The 17747-nt window shown below is 49.6% G+C and overlaps 1 protein-coding gene across 2 annotated transcripts in view; it reads right to left on the bottom strand.

Annotated features, from left to right (window-relative positions):
- Positions 1-494: 494 nt before the first annotated feature.
- The window catches only part of GLB1 (galactosidase beta 1), a 96739-nt gene continuing 79486 nt past the window's right edge, over positions 495-17747 (bottom strand). For both annotated transcript variants that reach the window (XM_082849102.1, XM_082849103.1), the window contains one exon: positions 495-1049. In XM_082849102.1, the coding sequence (XP_082705228.1) occupies positions 807-1049 (243 nt within the window). In that variant the 3' untranslated portion in view covers positions 495-806. The remainder of the gene's footprint in view (positions 1050-17747) is intronic.

Raw genomic sequence — 17747 nt, 5'->3', positions numbered from 1 at the left:
CAATGCCTGGTCTCTGCATGTCCACGTGTGTTCACGTGTCTACTGATGTTGAACAGGCCTGGGCTGAATGTGTGCATACATGCAGCTCTTATGTCTAAGCACACAAAATGGGATCCAACTTAAGGCAACCTGCTTTTTTAACACCATTTACCATGATCTGCATCACCATTTTAGTGGCTCTGGGGTCTCCTACTGTACAGATGCACCATCCTATCTACGCTCTCCAACTGTCAATCCTTTGCATAATTATTTGGAGTTGTGTTTAAAGGCTCACCTAGTAGATATCACAGAGATTTAAAAGGAAGTCAAATAAAGATCAGAAAAGCAACAGTCCACTAGATCAAAACAAGACTATTTTCTACTCCTTTGAACCAACCTCAAGTTAGTGAAGTGGCTTATTCAGCCCACTCAAGTCTAGTTATGATTTAAATCAGAACCTATAATTTAATACCTGCTCAACATTAAAAACAGTAAGATCATTTGAATACAAATTTTATTTAATAAAAAGACTACATGATTTGTACAAAATAAAAATCGGGAACACCTTGAACGCTTCCATTCCAACTCTGCAAATGCCTCTGTGTGTTGCTGGGCTACCACCCTCACCCTACGTCCACGCAGCCAGACGGGGGTGCGTCAGGCACCGCCAGGCTGTAGGGAAACCTCAGGTGAGAACACACCTAACCTATTTTCCAGTCAAACTCTCCAGTGAATGCTGACCTTCCAAGGGGCATGTGAGGTATGAGCAAGGCTAGAATTCCGAAGGGTCACAGTCCTTGTCATCACACATGGTCCAGCCACGAGTCTTAGTGCTGGTCTGCAGGGACACGGCTGTGGGTCTTGGCTGCCCCAAGCACCGGCCTGTCCACGAACTCCACAGCGCACAGTTCTGGGCCACCGTCCCCACAGGGCGCACGCTCTAGCTCCAGCACGATGACGGTGTTTGGGGCCGAGGTCACCAGGATGTGCTGCGGCACGAACAAGGTCATCTGGGGGCCCCGTGCTGGCCAGTAGCGGCCAAGGTTAAAGCCATTAATCCACACCTGACCCTGGAGAGAGAGAAAACCATCAACCCAGCTGCACTGACCACCCTGGGGAGTGTGAGAGCCTCGGTGCAAGGGGGCCAGGGCGGGGAGGCGGGCAGTGTCCCCAGAAAGGAATTCTCCTGCCACAGGTCAGGCCCAGAGCCAGGCCAGGCCAGCGTGGGGTCCAGCATCCTGCTGAGATGTCCAGCCAAGTCAGGCAGGGGCTGGGTGGGAGAAGCCACAAAAGCTGCGCCTGGTACCCACCCTGCTTCGGGAAGAGATGTGTCTGGTCTCTTTGACTGGCTTCAGCACCACACATGTCAGCACTGGATGACACTGTGGCAGATGCACCCAGTTACTGGATTTCGTCCTGGGTCCAGGGCGGGGTAGGGGTCAGGTGCCTGTCGGCACACACCAGCCTCTGCCTGGCGCCTCTGTAGGCAGCTGCCTCCCTGCCTCCTCAAGGAGACGAGCTTTCTCTCTTTATTCTCCCCTCCTCCAGGCAGGTGGTGACCTCGCTGCCTCTGTGCACGAGATAAGCACGGGGCCTGCAGCCTGGGACACACAGGTCCTCTAGAAGGATGTGAAGGTCGCGGAGGGAGAGATGGGGGCCGCCCAGGCGGGTGTCTGTGTTCCTGCTGTGTTTTGGCAGTTTTCACACCAGCATCAGAGTGAGAGTGGGGACTTGCTTCAAGGAGCAGAGGGGATCCTACATGCTGCAAAGATGACTTCCGTGAGTAGGAGAAGCTGCTTCCACCACAAAACTGAGAGGGAGGAGAAAGTCCTCAGGAATAGGGACCAGGCGCAGGTGTGTCTGCACAGCCTCTAGGCAGGAGCTAGGATTTGCTCACAGGTGGGACTTAGCAGTTGGATGAACAGATGGCGCCTTCTGTTACACAGAAAGAGAGCAAAGGAGGGGAGATCTCACACACACGACAGAGCAAGTGGGGAGAGAGAATACGTGGGAGAGGATGGGGAAGGAATGAAGAAGGAAGGGAGGGAGGGAGAAGTATAAAAATCGCTCCCACGGTGGCCCACATGTATTGGGGGACACCCTGGAGGAGGCCCAGTCCTGGCTGCCACCTGCAGCCCTGACCCAGCTGCAGAGCTACTCAGTTCTCACCTGGTTAACCCCAGGTGTCCCCTCAATGTCAGCTTCCTACCTGGGTTCAAACCTTACTCCTGCCACTTACTGGCTGTGTGACATTGGGCGGGTCCCCACTCTGGTACTCGGGGACAGTGAGGGTGGGAGGAGACAGCACCTGGCCCGTGGTCAGCGTGGCGTGGCAGCACCCCTCACGCCAGCACAGTGAAAAGACCTTGGCCTCCACAGGTCCACGAAAGGAGGCCAGTGATGGAAAGCCACCTGTCTGTTGGGATAAGTCATTTAGAAAAAGGGTGACAGATTCACAATTCTCAGAATTATTTTACTCTTGTTTTTACCACGGGATATGCTATCTCGATCCATCCTGAAGGTACACGCAACGACAGCCTCACCAGGTTTTATCAGTTGAAGATCTGGCAGCGCCCTGTTTCCGCAGTATTAGAGAACAGCAGAACTTGACTTTTGCAGTCGAGGGGGAACGATGGGCTCCAAGGGGGAGTGCTCGGTGAGCAGCACACCAGGGCTGGCCTGGGCGACAGGGGCTCCACACTGCATCCCAGCCACGGCCATGCTGAGGGTCAGTCCCTTCTAAGATGCTACCCCCTCACATCCCTCGTGCTGCACCGGGCATGTCCACCTGGAAGCTGGGGACCGGGTCCCGAGTCCCCTGTGTCGGTTATTGGGACCTGGGAGCGCAGGGTGGAAATAGGCTCCCCTGGCTCCCTCCAGGGATAGGGGATGCAACTCACCCGGGCAAGGAGACAAAGTGCAGCGAGCAGGGGCCCTGGGAGCAGCACGCTCCCGGAGCAAGGAGTAACTTGCTTGACACTGGAAGATGGAAGGGAGCCGGGACACTGCTGGGGGTTTTCACGGTTAAACGAGGAACTGACAGAACCAGGCACCTCTGGGCTCAGCTCACCCTTGGTCCAGCTCATCCTCCTAAACGCTGCCCTCCCAACCAACAGTGCAGTAACTGCACAGACAACAGCCCCAAAGGCCTCCCGTGAGCTTCCCAGGGTACCACTTGCTTCTGGGAGTCCCCAGAGAAGTCAACCGGACCAAATTGGGAGGGTGATGAGCGTTTCTGCCTTTGATTGTCTGGTCCTTCTTCCAACTTTCACTTCTCCAGCTACCCCCATGTTTCTGGAAGGTTCAACTCCCACTAGCGAACACTCGTGGTGGCCCCACTTCCCAGACTACTCTGTGCCCGAGGGATGTAACCCACAATTGTCACTCCTAGCTGCACATCAAAGGTGATACAATTTTTCTCCTGATTCTCCTTCATTTGCGCGATCTGTTCTAGTTATTCTTTTTTTTTTTTTTTTTTTTTTTTGCGGTATACGGGCCTCTCACTGTTGTGGCCTCTCCCGTTGCAGAGCACAGGCTCCGGACGCGCAGGCTCAGCGGCCATGGCCCACGGGCCCAGCCGCTCCGTGGCATGTGGGATCCCCCCAGACCGGGGCACGAAACCGCGCCCCCTGCATCGGCAGGTGGACTCTCAACCACGGCGCCACCAGGGAAGCCCTGTTCTAGTTATTCTTTTCTCCAGCAAATTATCACCTGTGGCCTATTTTAAGCCTTCAGCTCCCACGTGGACTCTTTTATTGGCTGCGTGCCGCAGCGTGCGGGATCTTAGTTCCCTGACCAGGGATCAATTTCGTGCCCTCTGCAGTGAAAGCGTGGAGCCTTAATCACTGGACTGCCAGGGAAGTCCCTGGACTCTGTCTTTTAACTTGCCCAAGTGACTCCAACACGTAGGCATCCTGCCTGGCACCTTCCCCCCAACTTTCCCAAAACCCAGGGTTACACTCTCTTTGGTTTTGGTTAATTCTCCAAAGCTATGAAAGTTTTCAGGACAAACTTCCCCTCTACGCTCAGTCCTTAACAGAATGAACATTCGATGAAGCCTGTGATGGCTTGGTTGCCCTTCCAAGAGAGAGGAATGAAGGATCGGGAAAGCACAGGTCGTGGTACACAGCTCCGAGGCATCGCTAGTCAACGGAACTGTCTGCAGAGATGGAGAGCTCGGCGACGCCAGCTGTGTGCCCTGACAGCGGCTCCTGAGCACCTGCGGTGTGGCTGGTGTAAGGAACTGAATCTTCACTTCGCATTAATTCAAATGTAAGCGTAAAAGAGCCACACGTGGTCAGTGGCTGCCGCGCTGGGCAGCACAGCTGAGCTGAGCGAACGGCCGTCACTCCATCATCAGTCCGGTGTCCCCGCTCCTCTCCACCCTCATGGCCAGTCCTCCAGAGCACGTCCCAGGCAGCGCTGACCCAGCCTCCTGCAGCTGCCCCCCCAGGTTGGCCCCTGGACTTCCTCTAACTCTAGATACCAGGCTGCACACAGCAGCCACATAAAAATAAGACAATTTTCACACGTTTCTGCTTCTAATCTCCTGAGTGGCCAACAGGCACATCCTCTCACCTTTGCTCCCAGCTCCCCACTTCCCCACTCCGCACGCCAAGCTTGCTCACCTGTGCACCAAGCATCCCCTGCGCCTGCAAGACTGTCCCTCACACCTGAAGCCTTCAGATCCCTCAAGTCTCCACCCCATCATTACCTCCTCGGAGAGAAGGAGCATGTCATCCCCTCCTCAATTCTGGGCCTTCCATTCCATCACTCACTCTCCCTTTAATTTCTTTCTTCTAGTTACTGTCAGTGTTTGAAATTTTGGTCATTTGTCTTATTACTGGTTTATCAGCTATTTCCAGCAGAGACTCTATGAAGGAAAAGGCTGAGTCTGTCTTGTTCAGGGAGACCTTCTCAGCACCTAGCAGAGAGACATTCAATATACACCAGTGTTGACTCAGTAAATAACACTGGAGGATAATTCTGCCTGGGGAGAGACTCAGCCCTACTCAAAGATACTTCATGCCCCTCCGCTCTCAGCTTAAGAAATTTAGAGAATACTGTTTACTGGAAGAACAATGCAATATTTGCTTTCCCCCTTGATTAACACTTTAAAAGAGTCAAACTTAAAAAAAAATCGATTTTAAAAAACATATACACTCTGGGACTTCCCTGGTGGCACAGTGGTTAAGAATCCACCTACCAATGTAGAGGACACGGGTTTGAGCCCTGGTCCAGGAAGATCCCACATGCCCCGGAACAACAAAGTCCGTGTGCCACAACTCCTGAGCCTGTGCTCTACAGCCCACAAGCCACAACTACTGAGCCCACGTGCCTAGAGCCCATGCTCCGCAACAAGAGAAGCCACTGCAATGAGAAGCCAGTGCACCGCAATGAAGTGTACCCCTGCTCGCATAACTAGAGAAAGCCGTGCACAGCAACGAAGACCCAACGCAGCCAAAAATAAATGAAATAAATGAACTTATAAAACAAACAAACAAACATATACACTCTGATTTTTTTTTTTGCAGTATGCGGGCCTCTCACTGTTGTGGCCTCTCCCATTGTGGAGCACAGGCTCCAGACGCGCAGGCTCAGCGACCACGGCTCACGGGCCCAGCCACTCCGCGGCATGTGGGATCTTCCCGGACTGGGGCACGAACTCATGTCCCCTGCATCGGTAGGTGGACTCTCAACCACTGAGCCACCAGGGAAGCCCTACACTCTGATTTTTGTTTCTCTTTTAAAAGTAATGCTGAAATTATTGGTGGAGGGGAGAGTAGGCACGTGTGATCTAGAAGTAGACACACTCTTTTTTTTTTTTTCTTTTGGCCGCTCCATGCAGCTTGTGGGATCCTAGTTCCCCGACCAGGGATCAAATCCATGCCCCCTGCAGTGGACGCACGGAGTCCTAACCACTGGACTGCCAGGGGAGTCCCTAAAAGTAGACGTACTCTTAATTAATACAGGGAGCCTCACTGAGGTGGAGCATCTGTAGAGTGAACCCAGTGGCTTCTGGGGCTTCCCGTGGTTGTCCCAGCCGAAATATCTCCGTGACAAAGGCTGACTTTCTCTGACCACGGCTTGACCCCTGGCTGACTCCAGCTCTCTGCTATTATCACCAAGGTGGTAATAGTTCCAATGACGGATAGGAAGTGCCTGACCTACTCTGTGTTGTCAGACAGACATGTGTCTGCTTGTCTGTTTTAAATTCTCTAGATTAATAGAACCCTCTGATAAGAACGCAAAGCAAAAGAGTCAATCCTGGGGCTTCCCTGGTGGCTCAGTGGTTGAGAATCTGCCTGCCAATGCAGGGGACACGGGTTTGAGCCCTGGTCTGGGAGGATCCCACATGCCGCGGACCAACCAGGCCCGTGCGCCACAGCTACTGAGCCTGCGTGTCTGGAGCCTGGGCTCCGCAACAGGGGGCCGCGACAGTGAGAGGCCCGTGCACCGCGATGAAGAATGGCCCCCGCTCACCGCAACTAGAGAAAGCCCTCGCACAGAAACGAAGACCCAACACAGCCAAAAATAAATAAATAAATAAAAGAGTCAATCCTGGTTTAAGTCATAGCTTTAAAGTTTTCAGATGTGGTCAGGAGTTCCTTTAGCAACACCAAACTTGGGTTGAATGTCGACTCTGTCCTACTCTGGAAAAAGATATTTAGACACTTGGAGGACTTAACATGGAAAAGACAAAGTTTCATTTCTCAAGGTTAGAAGGCTCTCACCACACACAATTCATGAGTATTTATGGTGCTAACTTGGGAGGGAAAAAAAACGGAAAAAAAAGGGTAAAATAGTGAGAGATAAGACATTAAATAAACCTCCCTGTGTACTTCATGTACTCCCTTCCTTCAGACCCCAAGGGGGTCTGTAGCTGATGCAAATCCTTTGCTTCCTCCTTGGTCTTAAGAGTAAAAATGTTAAAGAACTTTATGGTTTCTCTGTATTTTGGGACGGACCCAGATAGAAGCGAAGCCATGAAAACATAGAATATTAGCCTAAAAGATGAGTCACTTCCTCCTCTCAGCAAACCCCAGAGATAAATTCCTTCCTTCTCAACTCCCCCAGAGTGCCACCATTGCTTGATCTTTTTATGGAGCATCTCACCTGACAGTCATCACGCGTTCTCACGCGCCTGGAATGAGGCTAGGAATTGGTGAGTGAAAACCACCTCCAGGCAGCCGTATACTATTTGTTACAAAGTCCATGCACTAAAATTTGTAGGAGACCCTCCTTCACTCAGAGCCTATTTACTCCTGTTTACACACAATTCTTACAAGTTTTGTTACTAAATTAATATATATTTGTGCAAAGGAGTCTGATCATGTAGTTCCAAGTTCACAGGACTTGTGACTAGAAACAACGAATGAGGTGGAAATAGTAGATTTTGTCGGGGGTAAGAATAACTGTAAATCAGGCCAAAAAAAGTTGAAAAAATATATCAAATTCAGAATGAAAGTAGGGTCAAACCTTGCTAAGGCTTTACGGCAGACTGCAGAAATAGCCACAATTCTGTGCAGCTTCCCCTATCAGGAGGTAGAGTCTGTTTCTCCATCCCTTGGATGGGGCTGGCCTAGTGACTTGTTTTGGGCAAAGAACATGGAAGAAGTGACATGTGAATTCTGACTTGGGTCTTAAGAAACCTTGCACATCTGCCTTCTTTCTTTGAACCCTGCCAGTCACCATATGAACAAGCCAGGGCTGGCTTGGTGGGTGATGAGAGAGATGTGGACCAATATCTGTGGCCTCAGCAGACACACAGCCAGCCCCCAGGAGGAGGGCCTCCTCCCTGACTAGAAGGCCCTGCCCATCTGAGATCAGCAGAAGAACCACCACCCAGTCTACCAACACTCCAAATCAGGACCTAAATAAATGGCTTTGGTTTGAAACCACTAAGTTTGGGGTGGTTTGTTAAGCAGCAAAAGCTAACTGATACACAGCTCCATGGCCTCAAGGTACAGTAGCATGCTGCTTTTTAGTAAAGTAAATGATGTCACTGAACCCGATTTAGCAAGAGTAGGATCATCCTCTACTAGTCAGTTCCTCTTTCACTAATCAGTCACCAAATCCCGTCAGGGCTACCTCTGTCGTGTCCGTGCCTCTCTCAGGGTTGTTGTTAAGTCATAGTGAGAGGACACAGGTGAGCACTCAGCACAGTGGCTGGTGTGCAGGGAGTGCTCCATGATGAGTCGGCTGGTATTATTTCCCACAGCTGGGCCCCCTCTCCATCCCCCCACCCCCACCCCCCGCCACCCACCACTGCTGCACTAAAGTCCAGCTTCCTTCCTTGTCCTTGGACCACTTCTCCTGCAGAAGAGTAGGTTTCAGGGGAATGAGGAGGAAGGGTCTGTCTTATATGTATCGGGTGGGAGGTGCCTCTGAGGCCTCCGGTAGCTGGTCCACACTGGTGCTTGGATGTGGTGTTCCCGGTCCTCAAAAGTGGTGAGTTGGAGCTGAAAATTTGGGTGTTACCAGCACATCTGTGAGGATGACCTCCCACGAAAATGTAAGAAGAGGGCCCAGGATCAAGTCCTGAGAACTGAAACACAGACACAGAAAGAGAAGCCTGAGGAGGAATGAAGATGGGGAGGGAAACCAGAAGTTTGGTCACAGACGTCAGGATAGCTTCAAGGGAGGGAGTGGTTACCTATGTCAGACGTTACTTGCCAAGACGTTAAGTGAGAAATGTCTGGGGTGTCACTATGTGCGTGTCGGTGGCCTCGGCGGGGACAGTTTCCGAGGAGTGTGGGAGCAGAGTTCCTCCCCATCGTCCTCCACTCAGAGTCAGTTCTACAGGTTGGGTCCTTTCCTAACAGCCCCAAGCCTGGGACAGGCACCAAAAGCACACCTTTAACTTACATTGTACCCCACCTCCCCATTTGTACAGAATTATCCGTATAGACTCAAGACTGACAGGTCTTCTAGAGTATGGCCATCGGGTCTGGAAACAGAGATGACAATATTGCATTGTACTGAGTGAAGCTTTCCTTTTTGCTGTGTTGCAGGCTTTGGTGGCCAAGAGCAGACAGTTCCTCTTGGATGAACAGGAAGTACTTGAGACTGAACATGCTCAACATAGGGCCTCCGGTCCCCACCTGTGCTGCTCAGTCACCCCTCTCAGAGGCTGACAGCTCCATCCCTCCAGTTGTGTAGGCTCCAAACTCTGGAATCCTGCTTCTGAACAACCAGCTGTAAGCTGGGGGTTCCCACGCACCCCTCCTCAGGTTCAATAGTTTGCTAGAATGGCTCACAGAACACAGAAAAACATTTTACAGATATTTATGGGCTTATTATAAAGGCTACAACTCAGGAATGGCCAGATGGAAAAGATTCATAGGGCAAGGTAGGAGGGTGGCTGAGCTCCCAGCCCTCTCCAGGTGCACCTCCTGTCCAGGTGTACCTCCCACCCAGGTGTACCACCCAGCACTTGAATGTTTTCACCAACCCAGAAGCTCCCCGAATCTTGTTGTTCTAGAGTTTTTATAGAATTCCATCTCCAGTCCCCCATGTTGGCTTTAGAGATTGGGGGTGGGGCTGAAAGTTCCAACCCTCTAATCACATCATCTTTCTGGTGACCAGGCCTCCGGATAGGCCTGGTCACCAGAAAGACCAATTGATTAGAGAGCTGGAAATTTCAAAGGCAAGATGCAAAAAAAGAGTCTCAAAATAGAAGGGATTTCTGTCAGCTCTTTGTTACAAATTCTTTTATTTAGTGATTTTTTTTACATCTTCAAAGAGGGAATGTTTGCCTTTAAAGAATAAAATTGCTTTCTGTCCGTATTCTATGTTGATTCTTAACATTCAAAGCTTAATTCTGGTAGAGGAAAAGCGGGAAGTTATCCCACCCCTCCCATTGCCAGGCTTTGCTAGGCACCCAGATGTACTGCGAGTGGTAAAAAAAATGCAGGAAGGCTACACAGGATATTCATGTGAGATTATCCACACGCATCTGAAGGAGAGATAAACAGCACACACGCCACTGCAGCGGCAGAGCACGACATCTTAGGTCTGGCACATCTGACCCAGCTGGAGCACTGAAGAACAGTGCCTACTGCGGGGAGTTTGCATCAGACGAGAGCTCTGTGCGGACAAAGCGCTGGCCTGTGTCTCTGGGATGGAGCAAAACATGCCTGACCGCTTCCCACTGAAATCCTGGTTGACATTGGGGCATTTAACGAGAAAGCCACATCTGACTTAAGAAAGGCTGAGTAATCAGAAGTGAGTTTTTTAATCTCCTGAATCACCCTTATCAGTGACTTCATTCACTCCATCAAGGTAGTTTCTCTACAGCAAGTGAATAGCATAAGTCAAGAGGCTGGGACAGGGGCCTGACAGGGACTCCCTGCTGGAGATGGATGGAGCGGGGTTAGTGCCTGGAGGCAGAGCCTTGGAAACGGCCCAGGCTTCAGGCAGTCCATCCCCAACGCACCCCAGAGCTGGCCCAGGACTGTCCTTGGCAACAGGGACCACTGCTCGCTGGAAAATAACAGAAAACACACATGCTCTGTCCTATGTATGATACACGTATGTCCTCTGACCTTCAGACCCGTGCAACCCAGGTCCACAAAGCCTGTGGATGGGCCTTTTTGCAGGTGTGTGTGTAAAGCTTTATTGAGTTATAATTCACATATCATACAATTCCCTCATTTCAAGTGTACAATTCAGTGGTTATTAGTTTACTACAGAGCTATGCAACTATCACTCCGAAGAGAAATGCTGCACTCTTTAGTATTTACTCCCCATCTCCCCCCAATACCCCCTTCTCCCTGCTCTAGGCAACCACTGATCTTCCCATATCTAGAGATCTGCCTGTTCTGGACATTTCTTTTTTTCTTTTCTTTTTTTTTTTGGCTGTGTTGTGCAGCATGCAGGATCTTAGTTCTGCGACCAGGGATGGAACCTGTGCCCCCTGCAGTGGAAGCGTGGAGTCCTGACCACTGAACCTCCAGGAAAGTCCCTGTTCTGGACATTTCATATACATGCAATTATACTGTATGTTTGGTTTGTGACTAGCTTTTTTCACTGCACACGTTTTCAAGGCTCATCCATGTTGTAACATGGATAAGTATTTTATTTATTTATTTATTTTCATTGCCAAATAATTTTCCATTATGTGAGTAGACCAGATTTTGTTTATGCATTCATTAGCTGATGGGCATTTGGGTTTTTCGACCTTTTGGTTGATTTTGGATAACTTTGGATACTACTGCTGTGAACATTTGTGTACTCATTTTTTTTTTTTGCGGTACGCGGGCCTCTCACTGCTGTGGCCTCTCCCGCTGCAGGGCGCAGGCTCCGGACACGCAGGCTCAGCGGCCATGACTCACGGGCCCAGCCGCTCTGCGGCATGTGGGATCTTCCCGGACCGGGGCACGAACCCGCGTCCCCTGCATCGGCAGGCGGACCCTCAACCACTGTGCCACCAGGGAAGCCCTGTGTACTCATTTTTGATCAGACATATAAATTAGATGGGCTTCTGGGGTTCCAAACCCCTTGACACATTCATAAATATTGTGTGTACACGTACTTTTCAAGCATGACGGTGCAGAAAATCCATCAGACTGACTAAGTAAGTAAAGAGCTTCTGCCTGGATAATTAGCACAATCTCCCAGCTGGCCCTCGAGGCCCCGTACATGCTGCCTGCCTTTTCGTGTGGGCCTTCAAGTCAGACAGACCTGGGGCTGGGGAGCCTTTCCACCACCATGTCTGTACCTCACACACGATACTGAGGTCTCTGAGGCTCTACCTGCTCATCTGCAAACTGGAGACACTATCAGGACATCCTACCACAGGGGCCTCCTTTGATGATTAGGAAGATAGTGTCTCTTAAGTGCCGAGCAAAACTCCTGGGTCAGTAACTCCTGGGTGTGACACTTCTATGACCTGGCCAAGGCAAAACCCCTTGACCTCAAAAACATCCTATGCTTCTCCATTTCTTCATTTTTAAATTTTTTTAATTAAAATTTTTTTTGTGTGTGTGGTATGTGGGCCTCTCACCGCTGTGGCCTCTCCTGCTGCGGAGCACAGGCTCCGGATGCGCAGGCCCAGCGGCCATGGCGCGCAGGCCCAGCCGCTCTGCAGCTCGTGGGATCCTCCCGGACCGGGGCACGAACCCGTGTCCCCTGCATCGGCAGGTGGACTCTCAACCATTGCGCCACCAGGGAGGCCCCATTTCTTCATTTTTGCATCTACTGTTCTTTCACCTGAAATTCCCTCCTTGACAAAGCCTCCAATTCCGATGAAGGACCATCCATCCTTCAGGTGTGTTTCAAGCTCCATCTGAGCCCCCTAGCCCTGTTCATAACCCCTGTGACAGATAATGTTCTCTTTCTACTTTGCATCTCCTGAAGGTTGTTTCTCTTAAGGCACTAAACTGACACCGCCTGGTGAGCAATGGTTTGTGCTGGGTCTTCTCATTGGCCTTGGCCCTGTACCCAGAGCACCAGCCAAGCCCCGCTTCACCAACAGGACCACCCAAGGGCCTACACTCCTCTCACGTGCTTTCTTTCAAGTGACCCAGCAACACAGGCAGTTCCCCCTTTCCACCTGAAAGCAGTTACAGAGCAGCCAGGCCCAGGGAGGACACAGAATAAACTGGGCACTTAAAGAAATGCCCCTCGTGAAACTTATGACTCAGTGGGTGAACCCAGGGTGCCAGCCTGAGTGATGAAGCATCACGGAGCTGAGTCCAGGCGGGGCACGAGGTGGATCAAGGGAGACTAAGGGTCTAGGAAGGTTTCAGAGAGGAGTTAATGCCAGTCCTGACGTCGTGAAGACCCGGTGGGCAGAGGGAGGGAATGAAAAAGCGTGAACAGAGGACACCAAGAGGAAAAGGGGGGGAAGGACCGGGGGTGGGCAGGGAGCATGAGAACAAGAACGAGCCTGCTTGTGCTCCAGTGGGAAGATCCGGGGAGGGCTTTGTTTTGTTTCTGGGTCGCAGAGGTCCTGGATATCGCTTCTGGGCTGCAACACGGGAGTTGGCAGAGAAGACAGAAAGGCTGACAAAATGCAGCAGGAGAAAGAGAACAGGACCTCGGCTTGGAGGAAAGAGGTGGGAGGGGGATTTGGAGCTTAGACTTCCTCCTAGAGGCCACTGGGCAGGAAGCGAGGGTGGAGGCAGAGAGGTAAGTCTGACAGGAAGCTGAGGAACAAAGGAGCCCCACCTGATAGTGTCAAGGAGGGTGAGTCCTCAGCGGAGGGGGTGGGGAAGAGGAAGGTGGTTTAAGGGGGATGATGAGGGTCATAAAGGCCAGCTGGGGACAGGGAAGAGAGAGGCCCAGGACTGCTGGGCAACTTGGGACCTCCAGAGTTTGGAGAGAGTGAGGGGAACGTGGCCCTGACAAATGTGCCAGAGTGGCTCCCCCAGGGCTGCTCAGTTACTGGTGAACCAGTGGAGGCCAATGGTGGACCCACTCCCAGTGGAGGATGATCAAGGAGACAGAGTGGAAGGGCAAGGGGGTCAGTGCATTGATGGCCCTTAAAAAAATGGTGGTTGGGCTTCCCTGGTGGCGCAGTGGTTGAGAGTCTGCCTGCCGATGCAGGGGACACGGGTTCGTGCCCCGGTCCGGGAAGATCCCACGTGCCGCGGAGCAGTTGGGCCCGTGAGCCATGGCCGCTGAGCCTGCGCGTCCGGAGCCTGTGCTCCGCAACGGGAGAGGCCACAGCAGTGAGAGGCCCGCGTACCGGAAAAAAAAAAAAAAAATGGTGGTGATGTCTACGCAGGATAGGGAAGAACTCCGGCCTTAATGGTGGAGCTTCAGGTCATCCATAAGATCCAAGAGTAGGCTTGGGAGGCATGAGAGTTTGAGGGATAGAAATATGTGGCCAGAGAGAGGATGGTAGAGCTTAAAATTCCGGAGTTATATTCATCAAGAAATACAATATGGGGGCTTCCCTGGTGGCGCAGTGGTTAAGAATCCGCTTGCCAATGCAGGGGACGCGGGTTCGAGCCCTGGTCCGGGAAGATCCCACATGCCACGGAGCAACTAAGCCCGTGCGCCACAACTACTGAGCCGGCGCTCTAGAGCTCGTGAGCCACAACTACTGAGCCTGTGTGCCACAGCTACTGAAGCCCACACTCCTAGAGCCTGTGCTCCGCAACAAGAGAAGCCACCGCAGTGAGAAGCTGGCACACTGCAATGAAGAGTAGCCCCCGCTCACCGCAACTAGAGAAAGCCCGTACACAGCAACAAAGACCCAACACAGCCATAAATAAATAAATTAATTAAAAAAAAAAAAGAAATACAATATGCTTCAGCCATAAACCAAGTCTCAATAAACTTAAGAAGATTTTGCAACCATCACCACAATTTAATTTTGGGACATTTCCATCACCCCAAAAAGAAATCCCATACCCATCTGCAGTCATTCTCTATTCCCACCCTCAGTCGTAGGTGACCATTCACTTACTTTCTGTCTCTACAGATTTGCCTTTTCTGAACCGATTCATGCAAATGGGATCATACAATATGTGGCCTTCTATGATGGCTTCTTTTACTCAGCATAATGTTTTTCAGATTCATCCATGTTGTAGCCTGTATCAGTAGTCTGCTCCTTGTTACTGTGGAATACCATTCCATTGTATGAATATTGCACAGTTTATTTATCCATTCATCGGTTGATGGACATTTTGAATTATTTCCAATTCTTGGTTATTTTGATAATGCTACTATGAATATTTGCATGTAAGTCTTTGTGTGCACATATGTTTTATGTCTCTACCTAGGAGCAGAATTGATGAATCCTATGGTAGTTTTATATTTAACCCTTGAAGAAGCTGTCACACTGTGTTCCAAAGTGTTTGTACCATTTTACATTTCCACTAGCAATGTAGGAGGTTTCCCATTTCTCTACATCCTTGTCAACATTTGTTCTTGTCCATCTTTCATTATTATAGCAATTCTAGTGGGTATAAAGTGGTATTTCATTGTGGTTGATTTGTACTTCCTTAATGATGTTGAATATTAAGCATCTTTTCATGTACTTATCAGCCATTTGTATATCTTCTTTGTTGAACTATCCATGCAAGTCCTTTGCCCATTTTTTGATTGGGTTGGTTGTCTTCCTATTATTGAGTTATACGAATTTTTATATATTCTAAAATCAAGTCCTTTGTCAGATATATGATTTGAAAACATTTTCTGCCAGTCTGTGGCTTGGATTTTCATTTTCTTAATAATGTTTTTTGAAGGGAAAACATTTTCAATTTTTTTTTTTTTTTTTTTTGCGGTACGCAGGCCTCTCACTGTTGTGGCCTCTCCCGTTGCGGAGCACAGGCTCCGGACGCGCAGGCTCAGCGGCCATGGCTCAGGAGCCCAGCTGCTCCGCGGCATGTGGGATCTTCCCGGACCAGGGCACGAACCCGCGTCCTCTGCATCGGCAGGCGGACTCTCAACCACTGCGCCACCAGGGAAGCCCAACATTTTCAATTTTGATGAAGTCCAATTTATCCATTTTTTCCTTTAAGGATCATGTATTAGGTGTCAAATATAAGACATCTTTGCCTCACCCAAGATCATGAAGATTTTCCTCCTTCTTCCAGAAGTTTTATAGAGGAATTAAATTAGAAATCAAAAATAAGATATGCTTTAAAAAACGCACAAATATATGAAAATTAAACAACACACTTCTAAATAATCCATGGTTCAAAGAGATAATAAGGGAAATTAGAAAATATTTCAAACATAATGAAAATATATGTCCATAAACATGTAAAAAGCAAACATTATAAAAGGGCATTTATTAAACACATGCCATGTGCATCGTCTCTTCCAGCTTTTTTTCCAGTATTTTTTTCTTCTTCTCCTTCAGAGTTAAACTTCTCAAGAAGAATGTTTATCTTCAAGTATCCGTATTTATTCATGTGTTCATGTCCTCCCCCTACACTCCTCAGTAGAAGGCCATCTGGCTTGCAATGCTTCACTCTGCTGGCTTAGCCCTTACTGAGGGTCCCCATGACCCCCTGGTGCTAAATCCAGCAGAGATGCTTCTGTCTTCATCTCACTTGTCCTCTTGGCAGCATAAATGTTGTTCTCCTCTCATTTTTTGGTCTCTCCTCCTCACTTTCTGTCGTGTTTGTGTCTCTCAAAGATCAGTCTGAGGTCTTGCTTTCTTCCTTCTTCATCCTCTCTCCTTAGAGGACCTCATCTATCCCATGTCTTCAACAACCATCCATACACAAATGATCTCATATGTATGTTCCCAGCCCAGATCCCTCCTCTGAATCCCCACCCATAAATCCAACAGCCTCCTTGTGTACCTTCTCTCCACTGTTCTCCAAGGCATCTCTAACTCAGCTGTCCACATCCAGACTCATGATTTTGCTCTTCCAGCCCAAGTCCTCTTCTGAGATTTCTTCTTTCAGTAAATGGTACCATCTGCCCAGCTGCAAGCCTAGAACCTCAGAGTCATCTGATACATCCTTCTTTTTAAATCCCTATATCCGATCTGTCATTACATCTTATTGATTTAACTTTATTCTTTTTTTTTTGGCTGCACCATGTGGCTTGCAGGATCTTAGCTCCCTGACCAGGGACTGAACCCACGCCCTTGGCAGTGAAAGTGTGGAGTCCTAACCCTGGACCACCAGGGAATTCCCAATTTAACGTCAAACATCTTTCATATAGTTGATGTCATCTCTATCTTGGCTCCCACCATCCCAGTCTCTCAATGAAACTATGGTCCAGCCTCCTAGACAGTTTCCCTGAATCCACATGCACCCTCAACCAACCTATCCTGGGGTCACAGAGGCTCATCACATCACAATCGTGCCATGTCTCTCTGCTGCTTCAGTGATTCTCAACAGAAAGACCAAACCTTAATATGGTTTAATTGGCCTGTCCTGATCTGGTCTCTACCCGCTTTCTAGCCTCTTCTCTGAACCACACTCCCTTTTCTCTGTGTTCCATACATTTCAGTCCTTTATCAGTTCCTCACACTGGCCACTTTCCCCTCTAACCACATGGCCTTTGCACATGCTGTCTCCTCTGCCTGGAGCATGTTTCCCTCCCCTTTCTGCCACGTTAATTCCTATTCAACACTCCTACCTCTGTCAAGCATCATGTCCCCAGGTAAGGCTTCCCTGACCTCCCTGACAAGGTCAAATGCCCAATTATTATCAACCTCCATATCTCTTCTTAGCACCCATTGCAGCTGCAGTTCTATCATTTAATTTGGGTGATTATATGATTTGGGTTGGCTGCCCCAACAAGACTTTAAGTTCCATGAGGGCAAGAACCACATCTGGTTCTATTCATTATTGTATAATTAGCACCTGGCACAAAGTTTGGGCACACAGTAGTGAAATGGAGCAAGACCCTATGGTCCTTCCCCACCATGTCCTCAGCCTGCCTTTTGTCTCTAGAAAAATTTTAGCCAAAGGATAAGGTTAATCAGAGAAGTGAGAAAAATACAGAAGCAAAGGAAAACAATCAAATAGGACAAAACAATAATAGTTTAGTCATTAAGCAAAATCAAGGACCTTTAGTTTGGGACTTCCCTGGTGGTCCAACGGTAAAGAATCTGCCTTACAATGCAGGGGACGCGGGTTCGATATCTGGTCAGGGAACTAAAATCCCACATGCCACAGGGCAAATAAGCCCACGCGCCACAACTACTGAGCTCACTTGCCTCAACTAGAGAGCCTGTGTGCCACAAACTACAGAGCCCACGTGCCTTGGAGCCTGCGCGCCACAACTAGACAGAAGCCCACGTGCAGCAAGGAAGAGCCTGTGCACCGCAACTAAGACCCAACACAAGC

This window comes from Leucopleurus acutus (assembly GCF_964270905.1).
Source record: "Leucopleurus acutus genome assembly, chromosome: 10".
NCBI lineage: Eukaryota > Metazoa > Chordata > Mammalia > Artiodactyla > Delphinidae > Leucopleurus > Leucopleurus acutus.
This window is presented reverse-complemented; position numbering and strand designations above follow the sequence as displayed.